Genomic DNA, 24,368 nt, shown 5'->3' on the forward strand with positions numbered 1-24,368 from the left:
TGGTCCCCTTCATGTAGAAGCTCCCGGAATGTTCCACCTTCCTTCTGAGAGCAGAGGAGGGGAGAGGGGTGGCGTGGCACTCCAGGGGTTTGTAGCATTGCATTCTGACCTGGTGGAACCTTGGAGCTGGGGAGAGAACAAACAAGGAGTGGGAATGGGCTGTCTTGATTTCTGGAGTGCATTGGAGTTGGGGGTTAAGTGGGGGGGCGAGTGTAGAGACCCCCCCAACCACCACAGACCAAAGATACCTATACCTACCTTTAACCTCCCCTGGTACCCCAGGGTTCTGTGACCCTTATGTTTACAGAGGCTCCTAGACACACCCACATACATGTCCCCACTTAGAGACCAGTACCTCCCTTCATTTCCGTGGACTGCCATGCAGTCACCTAGCTCCCTCCCCCCACACACAGATACACACATCAACACACCTAAACACCCACATGCCCACAGTGCTCTGGCGTTCCCTAGCCAGAGAACATTTAATGGGCATTTATGAAGCTTCCATGGTCTGCAGAGTCCTGTTCTAGGCACATCAGAAAAGCATTGTGGCCCCCTGAAAAGTGTTCTAGCTTTGGAAAGAAGTTGACCTAGGTTTGAACCCTGGGTTCATCATTTTATTATCAGTGTGACTTTGGGAAAGATATTTAACCTCTCTCAGCCCCCGTGCCCTCATCTTAACATGGCAATGACATCCGTCTCAGGATTGTCAAGGAGTAAATGAAATCATTTATGTATTATTCTTGAAACAGTGGGCAGTTGATAAATGGCGCCTGCTACAATTACTAAGTTAGTGTTTTATTTGAAGGCAACTGGGCTGGAAAGGGAGAGGGAGGCATGACACCCATCGCAGTTACTCCCGTAGCCTTCCTACGCGGGCTTTTCAGAGACTCCCTGCAACCAAGTCAAACACATAAACAAACCCGGCTTCCCCCTCCGTCTGAGAGCTGTGCTTCTTTGCCCTGCAGTTGAAGTATTAGGAAGAGGCTGGGGGAAAACCAGGGACTGGTGGGCAGGGGAACCCCTCTGAGTCACCTCGGGGGGCTGGGGGACACTTCCTCCCAGAGTTGCAGTCACGATTCCAGGTTTGTTGTTCTCTCTCTTTGTCTGGTTTCCTTTCTTCCCTGGAGACCACCCTCCCCCCCACCCCAACCAAGGCAGAGCTTCAGTGTTGTCAGCAGAAGGGGCCCCCAGAGGCCCTCCAATATGATGGGGTGGGGCAGCGATGCCTCAGCCACGCTTCTCAGCCCTGGGAGCCTCCCCAGAGCCCTGCTCCACTCCGTCCCCAGGCACTTCCAGAACCCAGGCATCCAGGCTGGCTGCCCCTTCTCTCCTTCTCCCTGCCCCATCCACCCGGACCATTGAGTGCTGGACAGCCCGGCAGTGGCAGGGAACCTGGCTGGAGGGGAGGACCCTGGCTGCAGGAGGCTGGGGCAGGCTAAGAGGCCCCTGCCCACTCTCCCTTCTTTTGCCAATGGAAAAGCTCGCTGGAGGGCAGGGCATTCCCAGCCTGCCCTGCTCTGGAGGCAGGAGCAGGGCACTCTGGGAGTTGTAGTCCTCCTACCACTCAAGTGACCCCAGTGCGGAGATAATTGGAGAGGGGTGATGAAGCTGGAAGGGATAAAAGTGTAGCTGCTGCCACGGCAGGGGAAAAGGAAAGAGAGTAAGCAGGAGTGGCTGGGGCTAGGCAGGTAACACAAACCCAGAAGTCCTACTTTTTAACTGACTTCCCAGTCTGACCCCATCCTCAGACCCCTACCTGAGGGCAGAGGGGCAGCTCTGAAGCTCAACAGCTTATTTTGAAGCCAATGATATTGGGAAGGTGATTAACAGAGTTGAAAACTCTTAAGTAAATGAAACTGTGCCATTTTTCCAATCGGGGTAGAAAGAGAGTATCAGGATGAGCTAGCTGGCTCCTGACCCGTCCTCCCCTGGCCTAGAGACCCTTCCTCTTAGCCTTGGATCCTCAGGCCTAAGACCCCTCCCCGTCTCCCCTCAGGCTCAACTCTGCCTCACCCCACCCCACCTCACCCCTGCCTAAGACAGAGGGGGCCTGGGGGTGAGAGAAGGGGGAGGGAGAGAGAGAGGGAGAGAGAACAAGTGTGTTTGTGTGTGTGTGGAGAGTGTTTGTGTGTATATATGGAGGTGGTAGGAGGTAAATGTTAGAGACTCACAGACAACTACCAGCTTAGAATAACCAGTCTCCCCAGTCCAGATCTGGGCCGAGTTCCCCAGACCCAGGGTGGGGTGGCAGCCGGAGAGCCACTGAAGGTAAATCCACATGACTCAACCCTCCCCTCCCCAGGCCCTTATCTCTGGAGGCCAGAGCTTCCACCCGCCCAGGCCGCCTGGGGATCTGCCCTCACTGCCCCTTCCCCACACGCACCCTGCTGGAGCCATGAAGGGGATAGGGGCTGAGCCCAGCTGACTGCTCTGCCCTCTGCCCAGGAGGACCATGCGGCAATAGCAGCCATGCTGCCCTTCCTGCTGGCCACACTGGGCACCACGGCCCTCAACAACAGCAACCCCAAGGACTACTGCTACAGTGCCCGCATCCGCAGCACCGTCTTGCAGGGCCTGCCCTTTGGGGGTGTCCCCACTGTGCTGGCTCTTGACTTCATGTGCTTCCTGGTGAGTCCCCACATTCCACCACCCACCCTTGCCACCCACGCTTTGTAAATAACTAGCCAACACCTGCAGCTCTAACCACTCCCACCTGACCCAACTCCCCAAGCTTAACTGCAGGAGGTATCCCCATCACCCAGCCCAATCCTAGCCTCTGACCATGCGCCCAAGCTGGGGACATCCCCTTCTAAGACAAGATTCCAGCTCCTCTGACCCTGCCTTCCTGGCTAGTCCAGGGGCTAGGCAGACAGCCTCTCCACTTGCCACCCACCCCCGCTTCCCTCAGGCACTACTGTTCTTGTTCTCCATCCTCCGGAAGGTGGCCTGGGACTATGGGCGGCTGGCCTTGGTGACAGATGCAGACAGGTAAGGCTCTGGGACCCACCCCTACACACACACAAACACACACACACACACTATTTGTTCCACACTCCTCAGGGATAGGAAAGAGCCAGCCCTCTCTCATCCCCCTTTGTTGGGGGGATGAAGAGGGACCAGTCCCAGAGCAGGCATGGAAGACATGAGGACCCTCAGTTGGGCCTTTGTCCCTTGCTACTCCCCAGGGGCCCTCCCCCGCCCTGCTAACCCTGTCTGTTCTCTGTCCCCAGGCGTCGGCGGCAGGAGAGGGACCGAGTGGAACAGGAATAGTATGTGGGGCCCCAGGCCCCTCACCTTACTAAACCAGCTGCCCCTTTCCTCTTCTCTTGTGCTTCTCTTCTCATCCTGCCACGTTTCTTTTTGCAGTTTTCTTCTCTGCAGACTCACGTTTCGGATTAACGCAGGCGGTGTGCTTTGCAGAACGGGAGGCTCCCTAACTTGTCTCTGCCTCACCCCCTCTCTCTCCCTCTGGCTCTCTGCCTGGGGCCAGTTCCTCCCCATGCCCAGCCTTCTTCCTGGCCCTGGTTGGCTGGGGTGCAGGGGCCATCCTCCCGGAAACCCCAGTATACTCACCCTGTTGGTTGCAGAGACAAGATTGGGAGTCTCCAGTGGCTTCCTGTCCCCTAACAGCTAGTTCTTCACATTCCAGGGTTCCCTGCTCCCCCCTTCTGGAGACTGGGAGGGGGGCTGCCTGAGGATCCCTGATCCTGGCCCTTTGTGTCACATCACGGTCTCTGTCCATAGGACTGGAGTTGGAGTTGCAGCAGCTGCTGGGGTTGGAGAGGGAGGGTAGGGGCCCGCCTGGGAGGCATCTCCCAGCCCCCGCTTCCCCTCACCCTTCTGGGGCTCTGCTAGTCCATCCTTCCCTTCACTCCCCACTGCCCTGTGCCTCTTTTTGGCTCTGTTGCCCCGGCCCCTGCTGGTCAGCTCCAGACTGCAGGGACCACTCACATTCTCACTTCAACCTCCACCATGACGAAGACACCCTCCCTTTGCCCACTGTCTGTCGGTGCCCCCAGGCCCTCAGGGAAGAGGGAGATTTAAGGGGGTAGGGACGGCAGTCTCTCCTCCCCGCTTCAGCCTCTGTGCTTTCTGTGCCTTGTCTTACGCCTGGAGTGCTGGAGTGGGAACCCCCCCACTTCATCCCTGCCCCAAGGGGCTCAGCCTCACCAGGCTCTCTGACCTCTCCTCTCCCCCACCCCCAGTGTGGCCTCAGCTATGCACGGGGACAGTCATGACCGGTATGAGCGTCTCACGTCTGTCTCCAGCTCCGTCGACTTTGACCAAAGAGACAATGTGAGTGCCCTCCCCTGAACTTCTCAGCCCCCGTCCTCCTCCAGGGCTGATGGGCTCAGCAGCCTCTAGCTTCCAGTGATGTGGAGTCAGGGATCTGCGGAGTGTGGCTGTCTCCTCAGCAAGGGAAAGGCTTGTCTAGGAGCCACAGGATAACCTCCCGGACCCAGAGCTCCTGGCTCTATCTTCCAAGTCAGCCTCCCAACTAGCATGAGCCTGACATCTGTGAGTTCCATACTTTGTTCCACGATAGAGCTCTGTGCCCACCTCTGCTGACTGAGGACAGCTAAGGACACCTTTTTCCTTGAACATGGTTTTAGAAGTAATAATGAGCCTTTCAGGCCCACCTAGCAAAATATACAGAATCCATTGTGATGCTCAGAGTTTGCAGGCTGGTGGCCCCTGGCTACGGGGTTACATTGACCTGCTTGTGGATTGGAGCTGAGTGACAGTGGCCCCTGTAGACAAGGCATGAGCTTGATGATTCACAGCAGGCCCCGGCCCCCTTTCAGGTCAGACCCAATACTCTGGCGGCATCACCTGCCTGGTCCCCTATTGTTCTGTGCGGGTGAGGGTCCTGGTCTGAACTCTAATGCTCAGACCAAGGGTGGCCCCGGTCAGTCCAGCTTATGCTGGGGGTCCTGGGGATGGCACTCCTGTAGTAGCCGTAGTGGAAGAAGCCTGCCAGCTTCCTGAGCTGGAATCACACTGGTAAGTGGTGAAGCAAAGGTATCGCCCCTGCCAGCCAGAGGCGTCCAGGTGGTCCCCAGACTCAGGTGACGGCAGCAGGCAGCACAGTCCTGCGTCTTGGCTGGAGGCCCCCTCCCCTCACCCCCGTCTTAAGTCTGCACCTTCTCCTGGCAGGAAGTTGGGGGAGGGTTCTCTCTGCCCAGCCTTCCCCCGCATATCCCCACCCTGCTCTGAGTGGGGTCTCTGCCTGAAGGCAGGCCTGGGGGTTCAACAGGGGGAGATTGCAGCTCACAGTGACCCTGGGTTTTGGTCCCTCTGGAGTGTACTAGAAGATGGGTGGCAGGAACTTGGGCAGCGTGGCCCACCTCTCTGCTTTTGGCAGCCATGTTGCAAATTCTTCTTGTTAGCTGCAGGTCTGGAGGTCCTCATTACCCTTCCTAGAACCCCAAACCCCGCCATCCCCACCTGGCCCACTGCACTGCAAGACTTCATCCGGTTCTGCTGCCCTGCTGGGCATTTGCGGGGACAGTAGCTCTGGGCCTGAGAGTCCACAGAGAACCCAATTTGGCCTTGATCCTTTGTCTTTGAGGGCTGGTGCCTTCCTTCTCCCCTCTCTGGGGATGAGCTAGCTTCTTGGGGAGGTTGTGGAAGCTGAGCCACAGCCTGGAGGTGATTGTGAGACTGGGGTGGGGGGCTTTGCGGGGCCGGGAGGCTCGGGGCGGTGGGAGGAGGACTCCGGCTGATACTGCTCTGTGCCCCCAGGGTTTCTGTTCCTGGCTGACAGCCATCTTCAGGATAAAGTAAGTGAACGGTCTGCAGACTCTAAAGAAAGAGAGAAACAGAGAGAAACTTCAGACCTGTCATCTCCCTACAAAGTCCAGAGGCCAGCAGCTTTGAGGGCCTTAGTGCTCCTAGCCAGCCCAGCACCTTCCTCCCTCCTCCAGGAGGCCAGGCCCTGGGCTCCCGGCCTCTGCTGTCCCCTGAGCTGGCCTCACTTTACCCCACAGTCTCCTATGTGCTCCCCTGCCTGGGGGGCCCGCTCTGCCCTCAGCTCTCCCAGCCCCTGCCACCCTGTGAGAGCAGGGGCTGGAGCCCCCGCCTCAGAGCTTTCGTGCAGCCAGCGGGTGGGGGCAGCAGGCAGGCTGGGAGCAGCCAGCCAGCAACAGGCAGGAGCCAGTATCCAGCAGGCAGAAGTCAGGAGATCGAGCCAGAGTGCGGCAGGCAGGCAGTGAGGCCTGAGAGAGGCAGGAAGCCGGACAGGTCAGCACCGCCCCGCCCGTGCCCCAGCCCCAGCCCTCCCCCACCTGTCACACTGCACCAGCTCCCATAAGGCGCCAGTGCTTCCCCAGCCTCCAGCCTCCCTCCCCAACCTCCCTTTCACATCTGCCTCTTCTCCTCTCCCTTTGCTCCCCAGTCCTCGTTTTTCTTCTTCTTCCTCTCTCTGTAGTCATCCCCGTTCTTTACCCCTTTCTTCCCTTCTTCCCTCCTTCCTTCCTTCCTCCTTCCTTCCTTCCTTCCTTCCTTCCTGTTCCCATCTCTCATCCCTCTCCTTTTCTCTCTCTTCTTCCCCTTCCCCTCCCTTTCTCCCTGCATCCTTCCTTTCCTCCCTCCCCTCCCAGAGAATAGGGGGCCCAGAGACCCCATTTCAGCCCCGTCCTACTGCCACGTTGGCAGGGGCTAGGGTGGGTGTGGGATGGGGTGGGCAAGGGCAGGCAGATTGTGGCCCCTCTGTTGCCCTAGCCCTCATCTAATTCCTCTGTCCCCACTCCCCGCAGGGATGATGAGATCCGGGACAAGTGTGGGGGCGATGCTGTGCACTACCTGTCCTTCCAGCGGCACATCATCGGGCTGCTGGTTGTCGTGGGCGTCCTCTCCGTAGGCATCGTGCTGCCTGTCAACTTCTCAGGGGACCTGCTGGGTCAGCGAGGGCCAGGATGGGTGGGGCGGAGAGAGGAGGGGACAGTGAGCATGTGCCCTGACCCTGCCATTGTCCTCTCCCTCCTCCCATCCCCTAGAGAACAATGCCTACAGCTTCGGGAGAACCACCATTGCCAACTTGAAATCAGGGTACGGTTGGGAAGCTGGTCAGTGAGGCCAGGGTCTGCGGCCAGCAAGGAGGGGGGAAGGAGGGTGTTCAAGGGAGAGGTGCTGAGGCTGCAGAGATGGCTGTGGGGCCCTGAGGGGCTTGGGTTGGAGACAGGAGGTAGATCCCCAGGGATGACTGGATAAAGAAGAGGAGTGTGCACCCTTGGGCCAGGGGATACTGCCGGCCAGTTGGAGGGCAATGTAGCCAGCAGGCAGGGCACGGAGAGAAAACCTCTTGGGACATTTCAGTTGGAATGGAACAATCTTGGGGTGTAGAGGATGTGGGCTGTCGTGCCCTGGCTCCTGAGAGAGTCATTGCCAGAAGACTGGTGGCAGCAGAGGGTCCCTGTACCAGGGTTTAATTAACCCTGGGGGTTTAGGGGTATCTGAATGTGTTCCTAGCCCTGGGGGTTCCATGTACGCCTCTGCTCCCCCCAGGAACAACCTGCTATGGCTGCACACCTCCTTCGCCTTCCTGTACCTGCTGCTCACTGTCTACAGCATGCGTAGACACACCTCCAAGATGCGCTACAAGGAGGACGACCTGGTGAGTGGAGCAGAACCCAGGTCCACCCCCACCCCCAGCCTCTTCCCTTCCCTCTGGGCCTCTCTTGCCTCAGCCCTAAGGGGTGGCAGCTCCGGGGTTAGGCCAGCTGGCTCTGCATCTGGGCCCAGCAGCTCAGGAGCCCCCATCCTGCAAGTTAAGTGACATCTCCAAGCCTCAGTTTCCTCATCTGTAAATGAGACAGCAGCAGTACCTCTCTTGAGGTCAGTGGGAAGATGCAGCGAGGCGAGATGTGGAAAGCACCACTGCTGTGCTGGGCACTCGGGAAATAGCTTGGTCGACCTTATGGTGGTGCTATTCCCTCCTCGTCTGTATTCATTCACCAAACCAGCACTGAACGCCCACTCCAGGCCAGCCGCTGTGCTGGGTCCTCCATGGCCTGAGGATCTGAGAGTAGTCCCCCCCACCCCCGCCCCCTCTGTAACCCTCGGGAGCAAGGGGCCTGACGGCTCTTTCATTAGGCTCGTTGCCTGATTTCTGTTAGAAACACTTCCCCTGCTTTCCTTGGACCTGGCTTATCCCTAAGGCCTCCTGCCGCCCCTATCTGCTCCTCTCTGCTCACCCCACTCCCCAGCCCCTCCCTGCATTCTCCAGCTCCTCGGGAGTCCAGTCTCAGGAAGGCAAACCCACTCCCCTCTCACCCCAGGTGAAGCGGACGCTCTTCATCAATGGCATCTCCAAATACGCAGAGTCAGAAAAGATCAAGAAGCATTTTGAGTGAGTAGCCACCCCTACCGCCAACCCAAGGCCCTGCAGACCTTTCTTTGCCTTTCAGCTCCCAGGACGTCTTTACCCACACCTCTCACTTGGATGCCTGGGGCTGCACTGGGGGGTGGAGGTCAGACTGAGGCAGAATCCTCTGACTCCAGGGCCGTCTGGCACTTGGGCTGGGTGATAGGCCCTTCTAAGAACAGGAGAAATACTTGAAAAGTGAGTCCCCCAGGGCTCTCCCACTTGAACTGGCTCATGGGTTGTTGGCTCAGGGTCCATGGGCCCTTTGAGGTATATGGCTGCCTCAGAATTGTGTGAGACATTCTGGAGTTTGTGTGCAGGGAGAAGCTCTGTGGCTTTCACTGCATCCTCAAGGGGCCCGGGAGAACTTGGGCTGCATGTTGTCTGAGGCTCTTTTCAGCTCTGCAACTCTGTCTTGGGGGCTGGGAACATGCACTTCCAGGAGTGCCAGGTGGTCAGGACCGTCTGTGTGCAGGGTTAGGGGTCCTATCATGCATTCATCCGTTCACTCTACGACTTTCTCAAGTGCTATTTGGCGTAAGTCACAAGGGTGGGCCCTGAGACTGTGAGGATGAATAAAGGTCATCAGGCTCTTGGGGGTCAGGGTGTGGAAGTCAGCTTTAGGAGCCAGTCCAGGGTCTGATGTTGGTCTGTGGTCAGAATTAGGAGTTGGCCAGTGGTCCTGATAAGGGACTTTGGTGGTCTGGATCAGGATTTGGTGAGGTCCAGATCCACTGTCAGTTGGCCTGGATCAGAGGCCAGTCGCTGTCCTGGATCAGGACAGGATTGGGAGTCGGTGTCTGGTCAGGGTCAGCTTCCAGACCCCTGCATTTCAGGAAAATGGCTGGTTTGTGATCAGCATTAGTAGGTGAATAGTCATTCATTCGGCACGCATTATTGGTCACTTTCTGTGCACCAGGCATGAATAAATAGAAACAGGCCCTACCCTCATACAATTTACAGACCAGCAGTCAAACTCAGATCATCCTTGGTCAGTATGAGAGAACGATTTGGGGTCCTATCTGGGATTCAAGCTGTGATTAGCATTAGGGGGCAGTCTGGGTGGGGATTAAGGACAATGTGTGCTCAGAGTTAGGGGATATTTTACTATTACCCTCCGGTTGGAATCAGCTGTCAGCTGTTCGGACAAGCCCTTTAATAGCAAATACCTGTCATGCACCTGCTGTGTACCTGCCCTGGGGTAGGAGGAGGATAGAGCAGAAAGCAGAAAAGGAAAAGGCTTTGCCCCCATCTGCGTACCTGCTAGTGGGACAAGGCAGCTAATAAACAAATGGACTAGTAACAGGATGCCAAGGAGAGTGGGTGCTAGAAGAAAACCAAGGCAGGGAGAGGGACAGAGTGAGAGGAGTCAGGAGGGGCTACTGTTTTCAGTGGGATGGGCAAGGGGGACTCTGACAGGATGACATTTGAACAGAGACCTTCATGTGGTAAGGGAGGGGACCCTGCTAGTCAAGCATCCGTCCATTCATTCGGCACACATTTGTTTACACCTACTGTGTGCTTTATGCCAGCAAGACAAAGAACCAGGCCTGATGGGTGTCCATGGGGAGCTCACGGTCCACGTTGTCTGCTTCAGGGCTTGGTCTGTGGTTTTGTTTAGGAAACAGTTCGTGATTAGAATTAGTGGTCAGCAAAAAGCAGGGCTTAGGGAGACTGTGGTCCCAGCTGGCATGACGAGGATCAGAGGATCAGGCATTCTGGAGCAGCCGTCTCGTTGATCCAGTCATTCAGCACCTGTTTATCGAGCACTTACTGTTCTTACTGCGAGCCCTGGGTATATGGTGATGAGCAAGAGTCAGCCTTTGTCTTCATGGAGTCATGGACTAGTTGTCAGTATTGGGCCGGGTTTGTGGTCCAGGTCTGGGGTCTATCTGGATTGGAGGACCCAGCCAGCAGAATTAGGGAATATCCTATGTGCAAAATCAGGGAACCTGTGTTGTGGGGATTAGAGATTAGTCAGGTGAGAATGAGGTTTGGCCTGCCACAGGGGTGAAGGCCCTTCCAGAGAGGAATCCTAAAATGGGTTGAGCAGCAACAGTGTCAGGGCAAAGGTCTGTCACCTCCTGGGAAGTACATTTCAAGTCCTCCATCCCAGATGTAAGTTTCCAAATTCTCATGGGTTTGTGTGGGCCATCTTGTTCCTTAGAACCATATCTTGTGCATCTTTAACACCAGGTTGTTTTTCATTAAAATTTGTTTTGAAAAGATGGGGCTCGGGGCCAGCCCGGTGGTGCAGCGGTTAAGTGCGCATGTTCCGCTTCAGCGGCCCGGGGTTTACTGGTTCGGATCCCGGATGCGGCAGACATGGCACCGCTTGGCAAGCCATGCCATGGTAGGCATCCCACATATAAAGTAGAGGATGATGGGCATGGATGTTAGCTCAGGGCCAGTCTTCCTCAGCAAAAAGAGGAGGATTGACAGATGTTAGCTCAGGGCTAATCTTCCTCGGAAAAAAAAAAGATGGGGCTCAGTCTAGATTAGGGATTAGGATCAAGAAGCAGTGTCTGATCAGCACTGAAAAGCAACTACTCCTTCACTCAGCCAGCAAGCATCCCTCGAGCCCTGCTAGGTGCCAGGGAGTGAGAGTTGGGGCCAGTCTATCTCTTGTCATTTTCAAGTCAAGGTTGAGGTCAATCTTGGGTCAGGGTTAAAGGTTCAGTCTTGGCTGTGGGTTATGGGTCTGTTTGGGTCAGGGTTAAAGTCAGTCTCTGGCCAGGGTTAGAAGTCAATCTCAGGTCAGGGTTCAGGATCAATCTCTGGTTAATCTTGGCCCAGGGATCATTCTATAAACTGGGCTGTGTATTGGTTGGGGTCAGTCCGTGGTCAAGGCTAAATGCTGGACTGTAACCAGGTCATCTGGGAACAGGGGTAAGAGAACAACCCACAGCTAGAAACAGTTTCTCTCGTCTTAAAGGTCACAGCCTCGCACAAGAGTCAGACCACAGCTGTGGCTTCCCCAGCGCCATGCGCGTGTGCACTGACATCCAGGTCATCAGCCCACACTGCTCTCACACAGCCCTCCACACTTCTGAGTGCACCCTCCCCCACTCAGAGAAGCATGAGGAGGAATGTCAATGTTTTATTCTTAAGGAACTTTCATTTTCACAGACTAAGAAAGAGAGAGCTTGAATTGGGGGGTGTGTCTTGAAGGTGATGGGGCCATGGATGAAAGTCGGGGGCAGGTGGGTGGGGTCCTGCAGGTGACGCTGGACTGTTTTTCAGGGAGGCCTACCCCAACTGCACGGTTCTTGAAGCCCGCCCATGTTACAACGTGGCTCGCCTCATGTTCCTTGATGCAGAAAGGTATGGGGCTGGGGGTGGCAGGGGGGCAACACCCGAGGGCCCCCTGCCCATTGTGGAGGGCATCTTGCCTGCCACACTGGAGCCTGGCTCCCCTTCCAGGTGTTTCCTAGGGCGTTTGATTTTAATTCAGCCCCCGGAGTTCCTGTCAATTCAGCTCTGGAAAGAGCAAGGCCTGGAGGTTAGAGTTTGTTGCAAGAGAAAAGGGGCCCACCGTCCCCACCCCATCTGAGGACATACCCTTTTTCAGCTACAGTATGAGACTGACTACAGGCCAGACTACAGGAAGAACTTCTGGCCCTCCAGGGATGGGTGGCGAGACCCTGGAATGGGGACATGTCTGAACCATGCACCCTAAACAAACCCAAGAGCAAGATAGCCCCTGTCCTTAAGGAGTGGACTAGATGACCCCAGAGCTGGGCTCCAAACCCATCCTCCCAGTGACCCAGCCCCAGCTGGATGGTGGGTGACCGGGCATCTGGCCCCACAGGAAGAAGGCCGAGCGGGGAAAGCTCTACTTCACAAACCTCCAGAGCAAGGAGAATGTCCCCACCATGATCAACCCCAAGCCCTGTGGCCACCTCTGCTGCTGCGTGGTGCGAGGCTGTGAGCAGGTAAGAGGTGGGCTGGCTGTGGGGTGGGCCTGGCCTCAGCTCAGACCTCAGGGCCCCCAAAGCTCCCGGGGAGGAGTTGGAAGGTCCTGGGGAGACAGGTCACAGCAGAGATGGATGCACCCTATGGTGGAGTCTGTCCCACAACCCCACATACACAATCCAGCCTTGCACGTAAATACCCAAAGGTAAATAGACTCTCAGAGGAGGCAAGGCTGGGGCCAGGCTGGGAGTGGGGTGCAGCCCCTCCCTCAGCAGGTCCCCACCTGTTCCTACAATCATTGCCCCAGTTCACACTGTTTGAGTTTGTCCCCTGTCCCTGCAGTGAGCAAGTTTTCAAACTCCAAATCAGAAAAGGTCAGCCAAGAGGACAGCATTGTGCTCTATTTACTAGCTCTGGCTTTAGGCAAGTTTCTAGACTGCTCTGTGCCTCAGTTTCCTCATCTGTAGGATGGGGCTAACTGTACCTCCCTTGTAAGATTGTTGTAAGGATTAAGTGAGTTAACACAGAAAGAGCTTAAAGCAGCACCTGGCCTGTGGTGCTGAGTGAGTGCTGTGGGGACCTGCCCAGCTCTCTGACCAGAGCCCCTGCCTCACCCGTCCTCGGCAGGTGGAGGCCATTGAGTACTACACGAAGCTGGAGCAGAAGCTGAAGGAAGACTACAAGCGGGAGAAGGAGAAGGTGAACGAGAAGCCTCTTGGCATGGCCTTTGTCACGTTCCACAATGAGACCATCACCGCCATGTGAGCCCCCACCCTGCCTACCCACCCCAGCCCTTGTCCCCCAGTGACCAGCTGGGGCTCCCAGGTTCCTCCGCTCACGACCAGCTGTCGGCAGAGGGGTCCCCAGCAGCTGGTGCCGCAGTAACCAGTGCCCATCCCCCCAGCATCCTAAAGGACTTCAACGTGTGTAAGTGCCAGGGTTGCACCTGCCGCGGGGAGCCACGCTCCTCGTCCTGCAGCGAGTCCCTGCATATCTCCAACTGGACCGTGTCCTATGCCCCCGACCCCCAGAACATCTACTGGTGAGCAAATGGGGATGGCAGGGGCAGGCTTCATGGAGCCCTGGTGGGCTCCAGTGGGTAGGGGGAAGGAGAAGGGAGGTCCTAGGTGTCATTGGGGAGCAATCAGGCGTTCGGTCCCTGTAGCAACTGCCACCCCTGCCTTCCCAGGGAGCACCTCTCCATCCGTGGCTTCATCTGGTGGCTGCGCTGCCTGGTCATCAACGTGGTCCTCTTCATCCTCCTCTTCTTCCTCACCACCCCCGCCATCATCATCACCACCATGGACAAGTTCAACGTCACCAAGCCTGTGGAGTACCTCAACGTGAGGCCCACACCCCACTGCAGCCCTCCACGCTCTGTCACAAGACACAGATACCAAGCCCCAGATCCCTCCTCAGGGGGACAACCAGATGCCCTCCCGCCCAGTCCAGCTCCTGTTCTGCTCTTCCAGCCCGGCCCCACTGGGAAGCTCCCGCACAACCACGGGCTGAAACCCCTCTGCACACTGCCATTTGGTTTCCCCCACCTTCCCCTAGGAGAGGCCACCCTTGAGTTTGCACACAGCTAGAGAGACACCCAGGGAAGAGCGAGCCCAGGCCCAGGCCTAACTGACCCTGTGGCCTCGGATTGGTCCCTTCTCCTCAACCCTCGATCTCTCCCACAGAAGAGTGGAAGGTTCAGACCAGATCACTGGCTTCTAGACTTAGATTCTGATGCCTTTATCAAAAGGAATCTTACATGAAACCTGATGTGGAAAAGCAGGGTTGCTCAGATGGCAGCAGAGGGGGCCACAGTGCCTGGTCTCCCCTCACCCCTCCCGCCTCACACACAGCATATCTCCTTAGAACCTCAAAGACAGTTTGAAAATCACTGAGTGATAATAGCAGAATCAAATCCCCACCCCACTTCTTGCTGGCTGGATAAGCTGTGGAATCTCTTTTTTTTTTGCCTCAGTTTTGCTCATCTGTAAAATGGGGTAACGTTTGGAGGATTAATGCGTGTAAAGCACACGATTGGTGCTTGGCACGTGGTATGTGTTCAGCAAATGCTAACCACTAATATTCACCGTGGGGCTGTACATATGGCCCTGCCCCACCTCACCCTTGGCGCTCCAGATGTTCTGGACTAGTGCCATGGCGGCCCTGAGAGCTGTGGGGCCCAGGGCTCAGTGGGGAAGGGGGCGCTTCAGCAGAGCAAGCTGGGCCCACTCCACTGCCCCCGCCCGACACCTGCCCTGTATGCCACTGCAGAACCCCATCATCACCCAGTTCTTCCCCACCCTGCTGCTGTGGTGCTTCTCAGCTCTGCTCCCCACCATCGTCTACTACTCTGCCTTCTTTGAAGCCCACTGGACACGGTGAGACACCTCCTCACATGCTGCGCCATGGCCCTCCTAGGTGGACACCCATCCCATTGGGCAGCCCTCTGCCCTTCAGGCTCCCTGCCCCGGCAGTCCCAGAGCTGGCATGGAAGGGATGGTGGCCAGCATCCTCTCCTTGGGAAGCCCCCCGTTCCTAGGGAACCCTCCTGGGACACTGTACGGGCTGGGGGAGCAGAGGTGAGGGGCTGGCTCCCCTGACCTCTGCGCCTGTGCCCCCTGCCCCAGCTCCGGGGAGAACAGGACCACCATGCACAAGTGCTACACCTTCCTCATCTTTATGGTGCTGCTCCTGCCCTCGCTGGGACTGAGCAGGTGGGTTTTGGAGAATGGGATGGGAGCCCGGGTGGGGGACTGCTGGACAGGTTCCCACCTCCCCTACAGAGCTAGGGGCACAAGACAAGAAGCCTGGCCATCCCCAGGCCTCCTGACTTACCTCCCCTGTGTCTGGGGGGCATCCCCAGAGGCTCATGGGTAGGACTCCCCCTCCCCCGGTGTTCTGGGCCATTCCAGCCCACCACCACACCTCTCCTCTCCTCCCCTCCAGCTTGGACCTCTTCTTCCGCTGGCTCTTTGACAAGAAATTCTTGGCTGAGGCAGCTATTCGGTTTGAGTGAGTGACCGGGGCCCCCAGGGAAAGAGACCGGAAGGTGGGAGTGGGTATGCCTGAGAGGCACTGCCAGCCCCCATGGGAGGGTGCGGCAAAGCTTCCACCCCTGCCGTGGGGAGGAGGGGAGAGGAGGGAGGGGCTTGCACCGCGGTCCGGCAGGGTCATCCCTAAGGTTCAGCCACAGAGTGTCTTGGTTGTGTACGTGGGAGATGTCCCTGGGGCCTCTCGGGACTCATTCTCTGGGGACCTCCTGGATTCTGAGGTACCCTCAAGGTATATTTGGGGCTATGGGGCCCACGCTCGGGGGGTTTCTGTGAGGGCTTCTAGGGCTCGTATGCTGAGTCTCACTGGGAGTCGGGAGTTTCTCTCAGGTTTGGAGAGGTGTCTGCAGTGGGATCTTAGTCATACTTTGGGACTGACTCGGGGGTTCCTAGAGGTTTCCCTGCAGGCTCTGGGGTCCACACTTTTGAGTATCTAAGGACGGCTCTTGGGTTCACAAATCTGGGAGTGTCTGTGGAGACTCGGGACTCACACTTTGGGGTATTTACGGGGCACTTGTTCTGGGAACATCTCTGAAGTTGGGGATCTTATTCAGAGGGGTACTGTAGTGTTCTTATGGGGCACCCGCTCTGGGAGTCCCTGTGAAGGTGTCTTGGGGGACACGTACCATGGCAGTATATGTGGCTGTAGGCTCCAGGGCTCCTGCTCTAGGCCATGTGTGGTAACCTTGGGCTCATGCTTGGTGTGTCAGGGGCATTGACAGAGGTTCCTGGGTTCCCCACTCTGAAGACCTGTGGGGGAGGGTCTCTGGAGCTTGTGTTCTGGAGGTGTCTGAGGCTGACTCTGGGGGAACTCTGGGTCAAGTTAAGCTCCAAGGCAGGAGCCTTCTGGGTGTTCTTGGGGCTCACACCCCTTGGGAGTTTTTGGGGATCTCACAGGGTCATCTATGGAGATGTCGGGCTGTCATACCCTGAACATTCTGGTGGCCTTAGGGGTCTCGAGCACTTTCTCCATGGGTGTTTATGGGCCACAAGTTCTAGGGGTGCCTCTGGGCTCACACTCTGAGGCCGTGTCCACTCACACTGAGGGTGTCTGGGGCTTACTTTGGAGGTGTCTCTTGACACTCTGGCATCTGCCTCTGGGGTTCACACTCTTGGAGGACTGGGACACAGGTGCTTCAGGGCTGAGCTCGGGGGTCCACCTGGAAGAAGGCATGTTGGGGGTGAAGGTGTGCTGTGAGGTCATGCTGGCAGTGGGCAGGCGGCCACCGGTCCCCCAGGGGTGCAGTGCTGGAGCACCTGGTGCCCGCAGGTGTGTGTTCCTGCCCGACAACGGCGCCTTCTTCGTGAACTACGTCATTGCCTCAGCCTTTATCGGCAACGCCATGGACCTGCTGCGCATCCCGGGCCTGCTCATGTACATGATCCGGCTCTGCCTGGCGCGCTCTGCCGCCGAGAGGCGCAACGTGAAGCGGGTACGGCCGCCTGGGGCCGCCGCGGCCCGCACAGCGCCCCCTGGTGGGCCCAACCAGAAACAGCGGCAGTCGTGCTAGGGTGTGGGGCGCAGGGGTGCTGGGACTCAGGGAGCCGACTTCCGCGGCCCTGGGCTTTCCCCTTCCCATCTGGGGCCTCAGCTTTCCCATATGTACAGCGATGGGTTGACATAGATAACGCTGAAGGCCCTGCCAGTTCTAACCGTCTAGTGTTCTATGATGGGAGTTGGGGGAGGTCCGGGTCCCTAGACCTAGGGTCCCTCTGCCCTAACCCCACACGAGGCTCTGGGTATCCCATTCCCAAGCCCACCACCTGCCAGTCCCTGATCCCTTGAAGGCCCCTCCCCACGCTCTGTCACTGTCCCTACCCTGCCCTCCGTCTCCTCCACCTCTGTCTCCTCCACAGCTGCTCTCTCCCCCTCTTTGCCCTGCCCTACCCTGGACATTGGGCTCCTCTTCCCCCTAGCTTCTTTCCTGGCCCCAGAGATCCTGGCCCCTCCCCCTCCCCCTCCTCCCTGCCCTGCGCCTCTCCAGTCTGTCCCTCCCCTCCCTGAGCCCCCCTCCTGCCCATCTCCCCCCCAGCATCAGGCCTACGAGTTCCAGTTTGGCGCAGCCTACGCCTGGATGATGTGCGTCTTCACGGTGGTCATGACCTACAGTATCACCTGCCCCATCATCGTGCCCTTCGGTAGGCACCGCCGCGCCGGGACCTGGGCCCTGCTCGGGGGGACCCAGGACCTCACCCGCACCACTCTAGTAAGGCAGGCCACCCCGAATGGACAGGGCCCCGGCTGGGAGACCGGCCCCTCGGGCCTCCCGCCCGGTCCCTGGCTCAGTCTGGGGCCCGGCCTGTGGGGGAGGAGGGGTAAGCCATCTCAGCTGAGGCGGGACTCAGCTGGTGTGCTGGGCCCCTGGGCAGTCACCCCAACATGTCCCTACTCACCCCCACCAATGCCTTCACTCAACTGGATGGATATACTTGGACACGCATCACATACACACACACACACATGCTCCTACACAAGATCCATGGGCACACTTGTACACAGCCCTGTAAACTCAGGAAAGACCTTTGGATTCCAGGGTGGGGTTGGGTCCTTGCCAGAGATACCCCGCTACAGCTGAGCCATGTGACCTGGCCATTCCCTCTTCCTCCTGAAGAAATTTAGCAAAGTTTCTCTTCAACTCTCACCCCCTCTAGTGGCCTCTACTTTCCCCCTGGTAACATCCTCCCCCACCCCCAACCACCCTCCCTGGTTGTTGAAGGCTCCAGACTCCCAGACTAACCTTGTCTTCAGTCTAAAGCTCCCATCCCCTCAGCCTCCAGGAAAATAGAACTTACCACCTAATTACTAATCTGTTTAGGGATAAGGTTAGAAAAACAGTCAGCTGGGTTTTAAGAGGATGCTTGTTGAACCAAATGAATGCATTTCTAACAGTAGAATTCCTAGAGAAGGGCTGCGGGATGAAGGGGTTGAAGCAGAAGAAGCCAAAGTTCTCTGATCCGCGGGGGCTTGGGCTCTATCCCGTACTGGGGCCGGGGCAGCAGGAGGGAGGCCAGCCCTGCAGTGGCCTCAGAAGGACCCGGCCAACCTGTGACGGACACGCAGAGGTCCGGCGGCACTGGTTCCGAGGTCAGGGCCCATGTGGCTTCCCCCAGGGCTCATGTACATGCTGCTGAAGCACCTGGTGGACAGGTACAATCTCTACTACGCCTACCTGCCAGCCAAGCTGGACAAGAAGATCCACTCAGGGGCTGTGAACCAGGTGGTGGCCGCACCCATCCTCTGCCTATTCTGGCTGCTCTTCTTCTCCACCATGCGCACGGGTGAGGGCCGGCCCCGACGCTCACTCAGGGAGCTGGGGGGTAGGGGGGATGCCCTGCGGAGTCGCAGTAGAGCAGGCCATGAGATGGTCCACAATGGCCAGGGGTCGCAGGCAGGGCGCCTGGGAGAGGCCAGGGTGAGGCCATAGCATATGGGAGTGTGGGACTGCATTCAGAAGGGGGCCAAAGCCGGGCGTGGGCCACTGGGAGGGGGCCCGGAGGAGAGGTATAGCAGCCCCATTTTTTGCCCCCCCACACCAGGGTTTCTGGCCCCCACATCCATGTTCACATTCGTGGTCCTGGTCATCACCATCGTCATCTGCCTCTGCCACGTCTGCTTTGGACACTTCAAATACCTCAGTGCCCACAACTACAAGGTGTGGGGCGAGGGGGCAGGGGGATGGCCGAGGGCAGGGGCTCAACGTGGGGGCAAGGGGATGGTTGGGAGCCGAGGGCAGGGGCAACAGGGGTGCTGAGAGGGTGTAGGGTCATGGTTGTGGCTGAGGGCAGGGCATTCCCCCCACTCCCTGACTCATTCTGGGCCCCTCAAGATTGAGCACACGGAGACAGATATTGTGGACCCCAGAAGCAATGGACGGCCCCCGACTGCTGCTGCTGTCCCCAAATCTGCGGTGAGTGCTCCCCTCCATGGCCAGGGGTGGGGAGGGGCCTCTGACTGGGACTCAGCCCCAAAGCTGGGTGTCCCACTAGTCCTCCAGAAAGGGAAGCCTGTCCCAGACCCCAGGGGCAGTGGGAAATGGGGCAGGGAGAGGCCGAGCTTCACTGGGCGGCTGTTCCGGGGCCCTGAGATCCCCCATCCCCTTCCCCATGAGGGGCAGCTGTCCACTCTCACTCCCGCTCCTCTCGCCCTTCAGAAATACATCGCTCAGGTGCTGCAGGACTCAGAAGTGGACGGGGATGGGGGTCCCGGGAGCTCGGGGGACGAGCCCCCGTCATCCTCGTCCCAAGATGAGGAGCTGCTGATGCCGCCTGACGGCCTCACGGACACAGACTTCCAGTCTTGCGAGGACAGCCTCATAGAGAATGAGATTCACCAGTAAGGGGAGGGAGGGGCCCTGGAGGCCACGCCCTGCCCCGCCCCACTCGCCCCCCACGGACACTAAAACGCTAATAATTTATTAGATCTAAAGCCCCTTCCTCCCTATCCCCTGCTTTCATTAAGATATTTAAACCTGGGGATTTCACCGCTCTCCCCCACCACAGAGGGAGGGAGGGAACCCCCCAACCTCAGTGAGGAGAGCCCCGAGCCGGCCCCGGGGCAAAGAGGGGTGTGGACAGGGCTCCCCCAGATCAGTGCCCCCAGGCTAGTAGTGTGGTCAGGAAAGGGTTAATGAGAGCCAAGGGGGTACCTGGTGCCATGGCTGGAGACGTGGGGGGGCAGGCGGATCAGGGGCCGCCCCCCAAGTTCTTTCCTCCCGCCGAGTCCCCCTGGAACCTCCAGGGAAGCAGAGCCTCCAGCCCCTATGGGTTGCATGAGAGGGGAGGGGGTGCTGAGAGGGAGGAAGCATCAGGCCCCGAGCCAGGGGGATGACCTGGGGGTGGGGGGTGGGCATGGCTGACACTGGAAAATGGGTTTTTGCACTGTTTTTTTTTTTTCCTTTAAAATAAAAATGAAAAGAAAAGCTCTGAGGCAGGTGTGTGATTTGTGCTGCTGCCCCGGACACATGGCTGGGTCCCACCTCCCTTCTGTCCCCCTGGAGGATGGTTCAGAGTCCCCACATGACCTAGGGAGGAGGCTTCTAGTGCAGAGCCTCAGTTTCTCCATCCGTGAGAGGAGAGAGTGGCGGGAGGGGCTTGCTATGTGCATGCTGCCAGCCCCTCCACCGTTCCCCTGCATCTCTCAGCTCTGCCTCTGCCCACTACCCTGAGGAAACTGGGGGACAGGGACACGGGCCCAACACTGAGTCCCTGAGAGCCACACAAACGGACAGAGATTCGGGGAGAAAGTCCGTGCAAAGCCACACGTTCCACGCTGGTCCAGGAAGAGGGCTGCTTCCAGTAAAGGACTCTTAACGGACTGCTCTGGAAGCGGAGAGGCAAGAAAATGGGGCCACAGTAGCCAAGCAAATACTGTCGTCATTATTTGCTGTCATCGTTGCTACCACTTACTGAGTGGTTATTATGTACCTGGATTATGCTAAGTGACTGCCGTGCTTTGAAGCGCTGACTCCTCAGAGAGCTTGCTCTGAGGTCAGGCGTGGGCTTACTGCGAGGATTACATGAGATAATGTGTGTCAAGTGCTCACTTGGCCCAGCGCCTGGTACATGGTAAACACCCAATAAACGTCAACTGTAATTAATTCGGTGATCATTAACAGGACCTACAAAGCAGTTGTGGTTTTCCTCTTTTGATGAGTGAGGACACAGGCCCAGAGAGGGTATGGAGTTTGCCCAAGGTTACCGGCCTGGGAGGGATCTCAGAAAGGTCCTCAGTGAGCTGGCTCCAGCCCATCTGTCCATTCCCCAGGAGCCCCTCCCTGAAAAGCGCCCTCCCGTCAAAAGCATCTTATCCGTCCTCTAAGACCCAATTCAAATTCACCTTTTCTGAGAAATTTCCTGTGACCACTCTTGCTCACCCTCCAGAGGCGCACAGAGCCATGCATCACACACAGTACATACTGCGTGCACAACCAGAGCCAGGAGACCTGGACTCCAGTTCTGGTTCTCTCACTAACTCGCTGTGCAACCCTGGGAAAACCACCTCTCATCTCTGGACCTGTTTCCTCATTAGTAAAATCAGGGAGCACAACCAGGTGACCCCTAACAGTCTGGAGCATGTCCTGCCCATCCGCCACCCACCGCAAGGGCCCAGAAAACAAGAAGGTGAGGCAAGCAACTCCCAGAGGGGAGAAGAGATCTCAGGAGAGAAGGAAGAGAAGAAGTAGGTCCTACAAAGGCCTGCAGACTCAACAAGAAACAAACAGCAGAGATGGCTCACGCAGCTGAAAGCCGGAGACAGCTAGCCGGAGACAGCTTGCCGGAGCTCTGGCAAGGGGCGAAAGGCCAACAGTGCCTGGGTCCAGCCCCAGGCTGTGGAGAGATGCCACCCGCAAGACAAACACGGCTTGGAGGGCCAGGGTTTCCTGGTGGCCTGCACAAACACAGTGGAGATGAAGGCCAGGGCCTCAGTCCGGACTCAGCCTTCACATGGCTGTCAGATCTGCAGTCTTGTGGAATCTAGACTCCCAGGTGGGGTCCCCAAAGTCCAGGGCTGGAGGAGCTGCCAGGCCGAGGGTAAGGGAGCAGAGTGCCAGCCAGTGGGTGCGTGGAAATCGGCTGAGTTTCCAGCAGAGAGCATGCACAGTGGGCCCGTGAGGCTGCCAAAAGCTGTCTCACCCTCATCACTTCATCAGACCCTCCTGAACGCCCGTGTGTCAGGCTCTGCGCTGGGCCCCGCGGACACCGTGAGCAGCAAGGCTGCCTCCAAGGCACCCAGGGCCCAGTGGGCAAGCCAGACAGAGACCCGAGCACTCCCTGGGTCCAGCACTGTTCTCAGCACTTTCTATGAACTGACTGAGTCCTCGGAGGAGCCCTGTCCCAAATGTACAGACGAGGAGCCGAGGCACACAGCAGTGAGGGCCCTTGTCCCAGCTGAGACAACTCATCTGCAGTGGAGCCAGGGCAAGGGTGAAAAATCTTAGGATGCTGTGGCAGCCCAAAGGCGGGACATCTTGCCTCATTTAAACTTTTACTGCTCAGCTGAGAAAGTTGACATCCAAAGAGGAGTGACAAGGATCCACAATTATTAAGGCCAAAATGGCCAGCGTGGTACCAGACACCTGCCCCAGAGTCATGGGGTTAAACCAGAAATGCCCCCACCACCTGCTCTGAGTCTGGGAATGAGGAAAGGGCAGTGAGGTGACCTCTCATCAGGTCAGATAGAGAAGTCCAGAAGACCAGGTGAGGCTGGGGAACTGGGGCGAGGGGCAGGGAATGGATGAGGAGGGGGTGGGGGTCCCACGTAAGGACTGGCTGGCATGGTCTGTGAGGGCTGAGACAACCAGGGACAGGTGTGGGGGTGGGGGGCCCACGGTCAGCCTCAAGGTCCCATAGGCTCTAGATCATTTCTTCAGAACATAAGAGGAGGATGGAAAGAACCAGACAGGTTTTGAAACAGCTCCTTGCCTCATGAAGGCCCCTTAGCATACCTGAGCCTGTTTCCTATAAGGATGGGCAGACTCACCAGCGTCGTTTGCCTGGCAACCCCATTGTCTGCACAGTGTGGGCTTGAAAGACCTCAGCCTGAGGCTCTGGTCAGCCTAGACCCCTGGGTTCCTCACCTGCCCGGCATGCCTCTGCTTCCCTCAGAGGAGGGGTCTCCCAACTCCACCTTATAGGGGCTTCTGGAAGGACCTGAAGCTCAAAGCCAGGTTTGAGTGTTTCCAGATGTGAAATTCCAGGCAATGCCCAAACAGCAGACAGAGCAAAGGTCCCCGGAAAAGCCCGGGCCCAGGGTGGGAGGCTGTAATAGAGGACGACTGTGCCCACCCTCTCCCTGCCCTGGCTCCCCTTCCCAGGCAGAGCCCAGGCCGGGAGGGGGAATTACAACCCAGGCATCTGACAAACATTTTGTGAGCTGGGATGGAGTGCCCAGCTCTGTGCTGGTGCTGCAAAGGAGCCAAGAGGTGTGATGATGGAGTCACGGATGTGGGCAAGGAGGCCACAGGGAGCCCCAAAGTCCACTTCACCTCCTCTCCTGACAGCTGGGGCCAGCAGAACATAACGGATAAGAGCTGAGGCTTTAGGTTCAAATGCTGGCTCAGCCACTTACCAGCTGTGTGACCTTGGGCAAGTTGTATCATTCCTCTCCAAAAGGAAAGCTCCTGGAGCCGGCGCAGTGGCATAGTGGTTAAGTTCTTTGTGTGCTCCAATTCAGTGGCCCAGGGTTTGCAGGTTTGGATCCTGGGTACGAGACCTACATGCCACTCATCAAGCCATGCTGTGGCAGCATCCCATATACAAAACAGAGGAAGACTGGCACAGATGTTAGCTCAGCCACAATCTTCCTCAAGTGAAAAGAGGAGGATTGGCAACAGATGTTAGCTGAAGGCCAATCTTCCTCAGCAAAAAAGAAAAAAAGAAGAAAAAAGAAAAACTCCTGTTTTCCTTTACACACAAAGTTCTTCTACCACCAAATGTGTGGATGCTTTTCCTCCACCAACCGATTCTCTAACTCTCCAGACACCAGCTGGATGTGTGTCCTACAATTCCACCCAGTTCTGACACTAACCTGGAGTTAGCATCAGATCCCACAGGCTCAGGGCTCAGATGCACACTTCAGATCACAAGCTCCTGGTTGTGACCTGCACTTCTGACCAAAGAGCTATAAGTGAGGGTTCCCACAGCCCCTCCTCAGGTTTGATAATTTGCTATGACGACTCACAGAACTCAGGAGAACACTCATTTACATTTACTGGTTTATTATAAAAGGATACAATAAAGGATACAGCTGAACAGCCAGATGAAGAAGTACACAGGGCGAGGTCCAGAAGGGACCACAGAGCTTCCATCCCTGTGGAGTTGTGGTGTGCCACCTATCCTGGCACAAGGATGTGTTCACCAACCCAGAAGCTCTCTGTACCCCACATTTTAGGGGTTTTTACAGAGGCTTCATCACATAGGCATGAATGATTATTAACTCAATCTCCAGCCCCTCCCCCTCCCTGGAGGATGAGCGGTGGGGTTGAAAGTTCCAAGCTTTTCTTTCCTTTCTTTCTTTTTTTTGGTGAGGAAGATTT

General features: G+C 57.2%; 1 protein-coding gene across 4 annotated transcripts in view; it reads left to right on the plus strand.

Annotated features, from left to right (window-relative positions):
* Positions 1-20,252, plus strand: part of TMEM63B (transmembrane protein 63B) — a 24,353-nt gene extending 4,101 nt beyond the window's left edge. For 2 of the 4 annotated variants that reach the window (XM_005603956.4, XM_001497663.7), the window contains exons 2-24: positions 2,449-2,631; positions 2,912-2,991; positions 3,234-3,272; positions 4,209-4,299; positions 5,749-5,786; positions 6,762-6,904; positions 7,002-7,053; positions 7,510-7,618; positions 8,283-8,353; positions 11,612-11,692; positions 12,180-12,303; positions 12,911-13,044; positions 13,188-13,325; positions 13,473-13,626; positions 14,555-14,661; positions 14,911-14,997; positions 15,230-15,295; positions 16,604-16,766; positions 17,367-17,472; positions 18,445-18,612; positions 18,871-18,986; positions 19,161-19,241; positions 19,485-20,252. In XM_005603956.4, coding sequence (XP_005604013.1) covers positions 2,473-2,631; positions 2,912-2,991; positions 3,234-3,272; positions 4,209-4,299; positions 5,749-5,786; positions 6,762-6,904; positions 7,002-7,053; positions 7,510-7,618; positions 8,283-8,353; positions 11,612-11,692; positions 12,180-12,303; positions 12,911-13,044; positions 13,188-13,325; positions 13,473-13,626; positions 14,555-14,661; positions 14,911-14,997; positions 15,230-15,295; positions 16,604-16,766; positions 17,367-17,472; positions 18,445-18,612; positions 18,871-18,986; positions 19,161-19,241; positions 19,485-19,670 — 2,493 coding nt within the window. In that variant the 5' untranslated portion in view covers positions 2,449-2,472 and the 3' untranslated portion in view covers positions 19,671-20,252. The remainder of the gene's footprint in view (positions 1-2,448; positions 2,632-2,911; positions 2,992-3,233; positions 3,273-4,208; positions 4,300-5,748; positions 5,787-6,761; positions 6,905-7,001; positions 7,054-7,509; positions 7,619-8,282; positions 8,354-11,611; positions 11,693-12,179; positions 12,304-12,910; positions 13,045-13,187; positions 13,326-13,472; positions 13,627-14,554; positions 14,662-14,910; positions 14,998-15,229; positions 15,296-16,603; positions 16,767-17,366; positions 17,473-18,444; positions 18,613-18,870; positions 18,987-19,160; positions 19,242-19,484) is intronic. The other 2 variants (XM_070244659.1, XM_023625010.2) reach the window with 1 other exon arrangement.
* The last annotated feature ends 4,116 nt before the right edge of the window (positions 20,253-24,368 follow it).

The sequence above is a fragment of the Equus caballus genome, chromosome 20 (assembly GCF_041296265.1).
Source record: "Equus caballus isolate H_3958 breed thoroughbred chromosome 20, TB-T2T, whole genome shotgun sequence".
Taxonomy (NCBI): domain Eukaryota; kingdom Metazoa; phylum Chordata; class Mammalia; order Perissodactyla; family Equidae; genus Equus; species Equus caballus.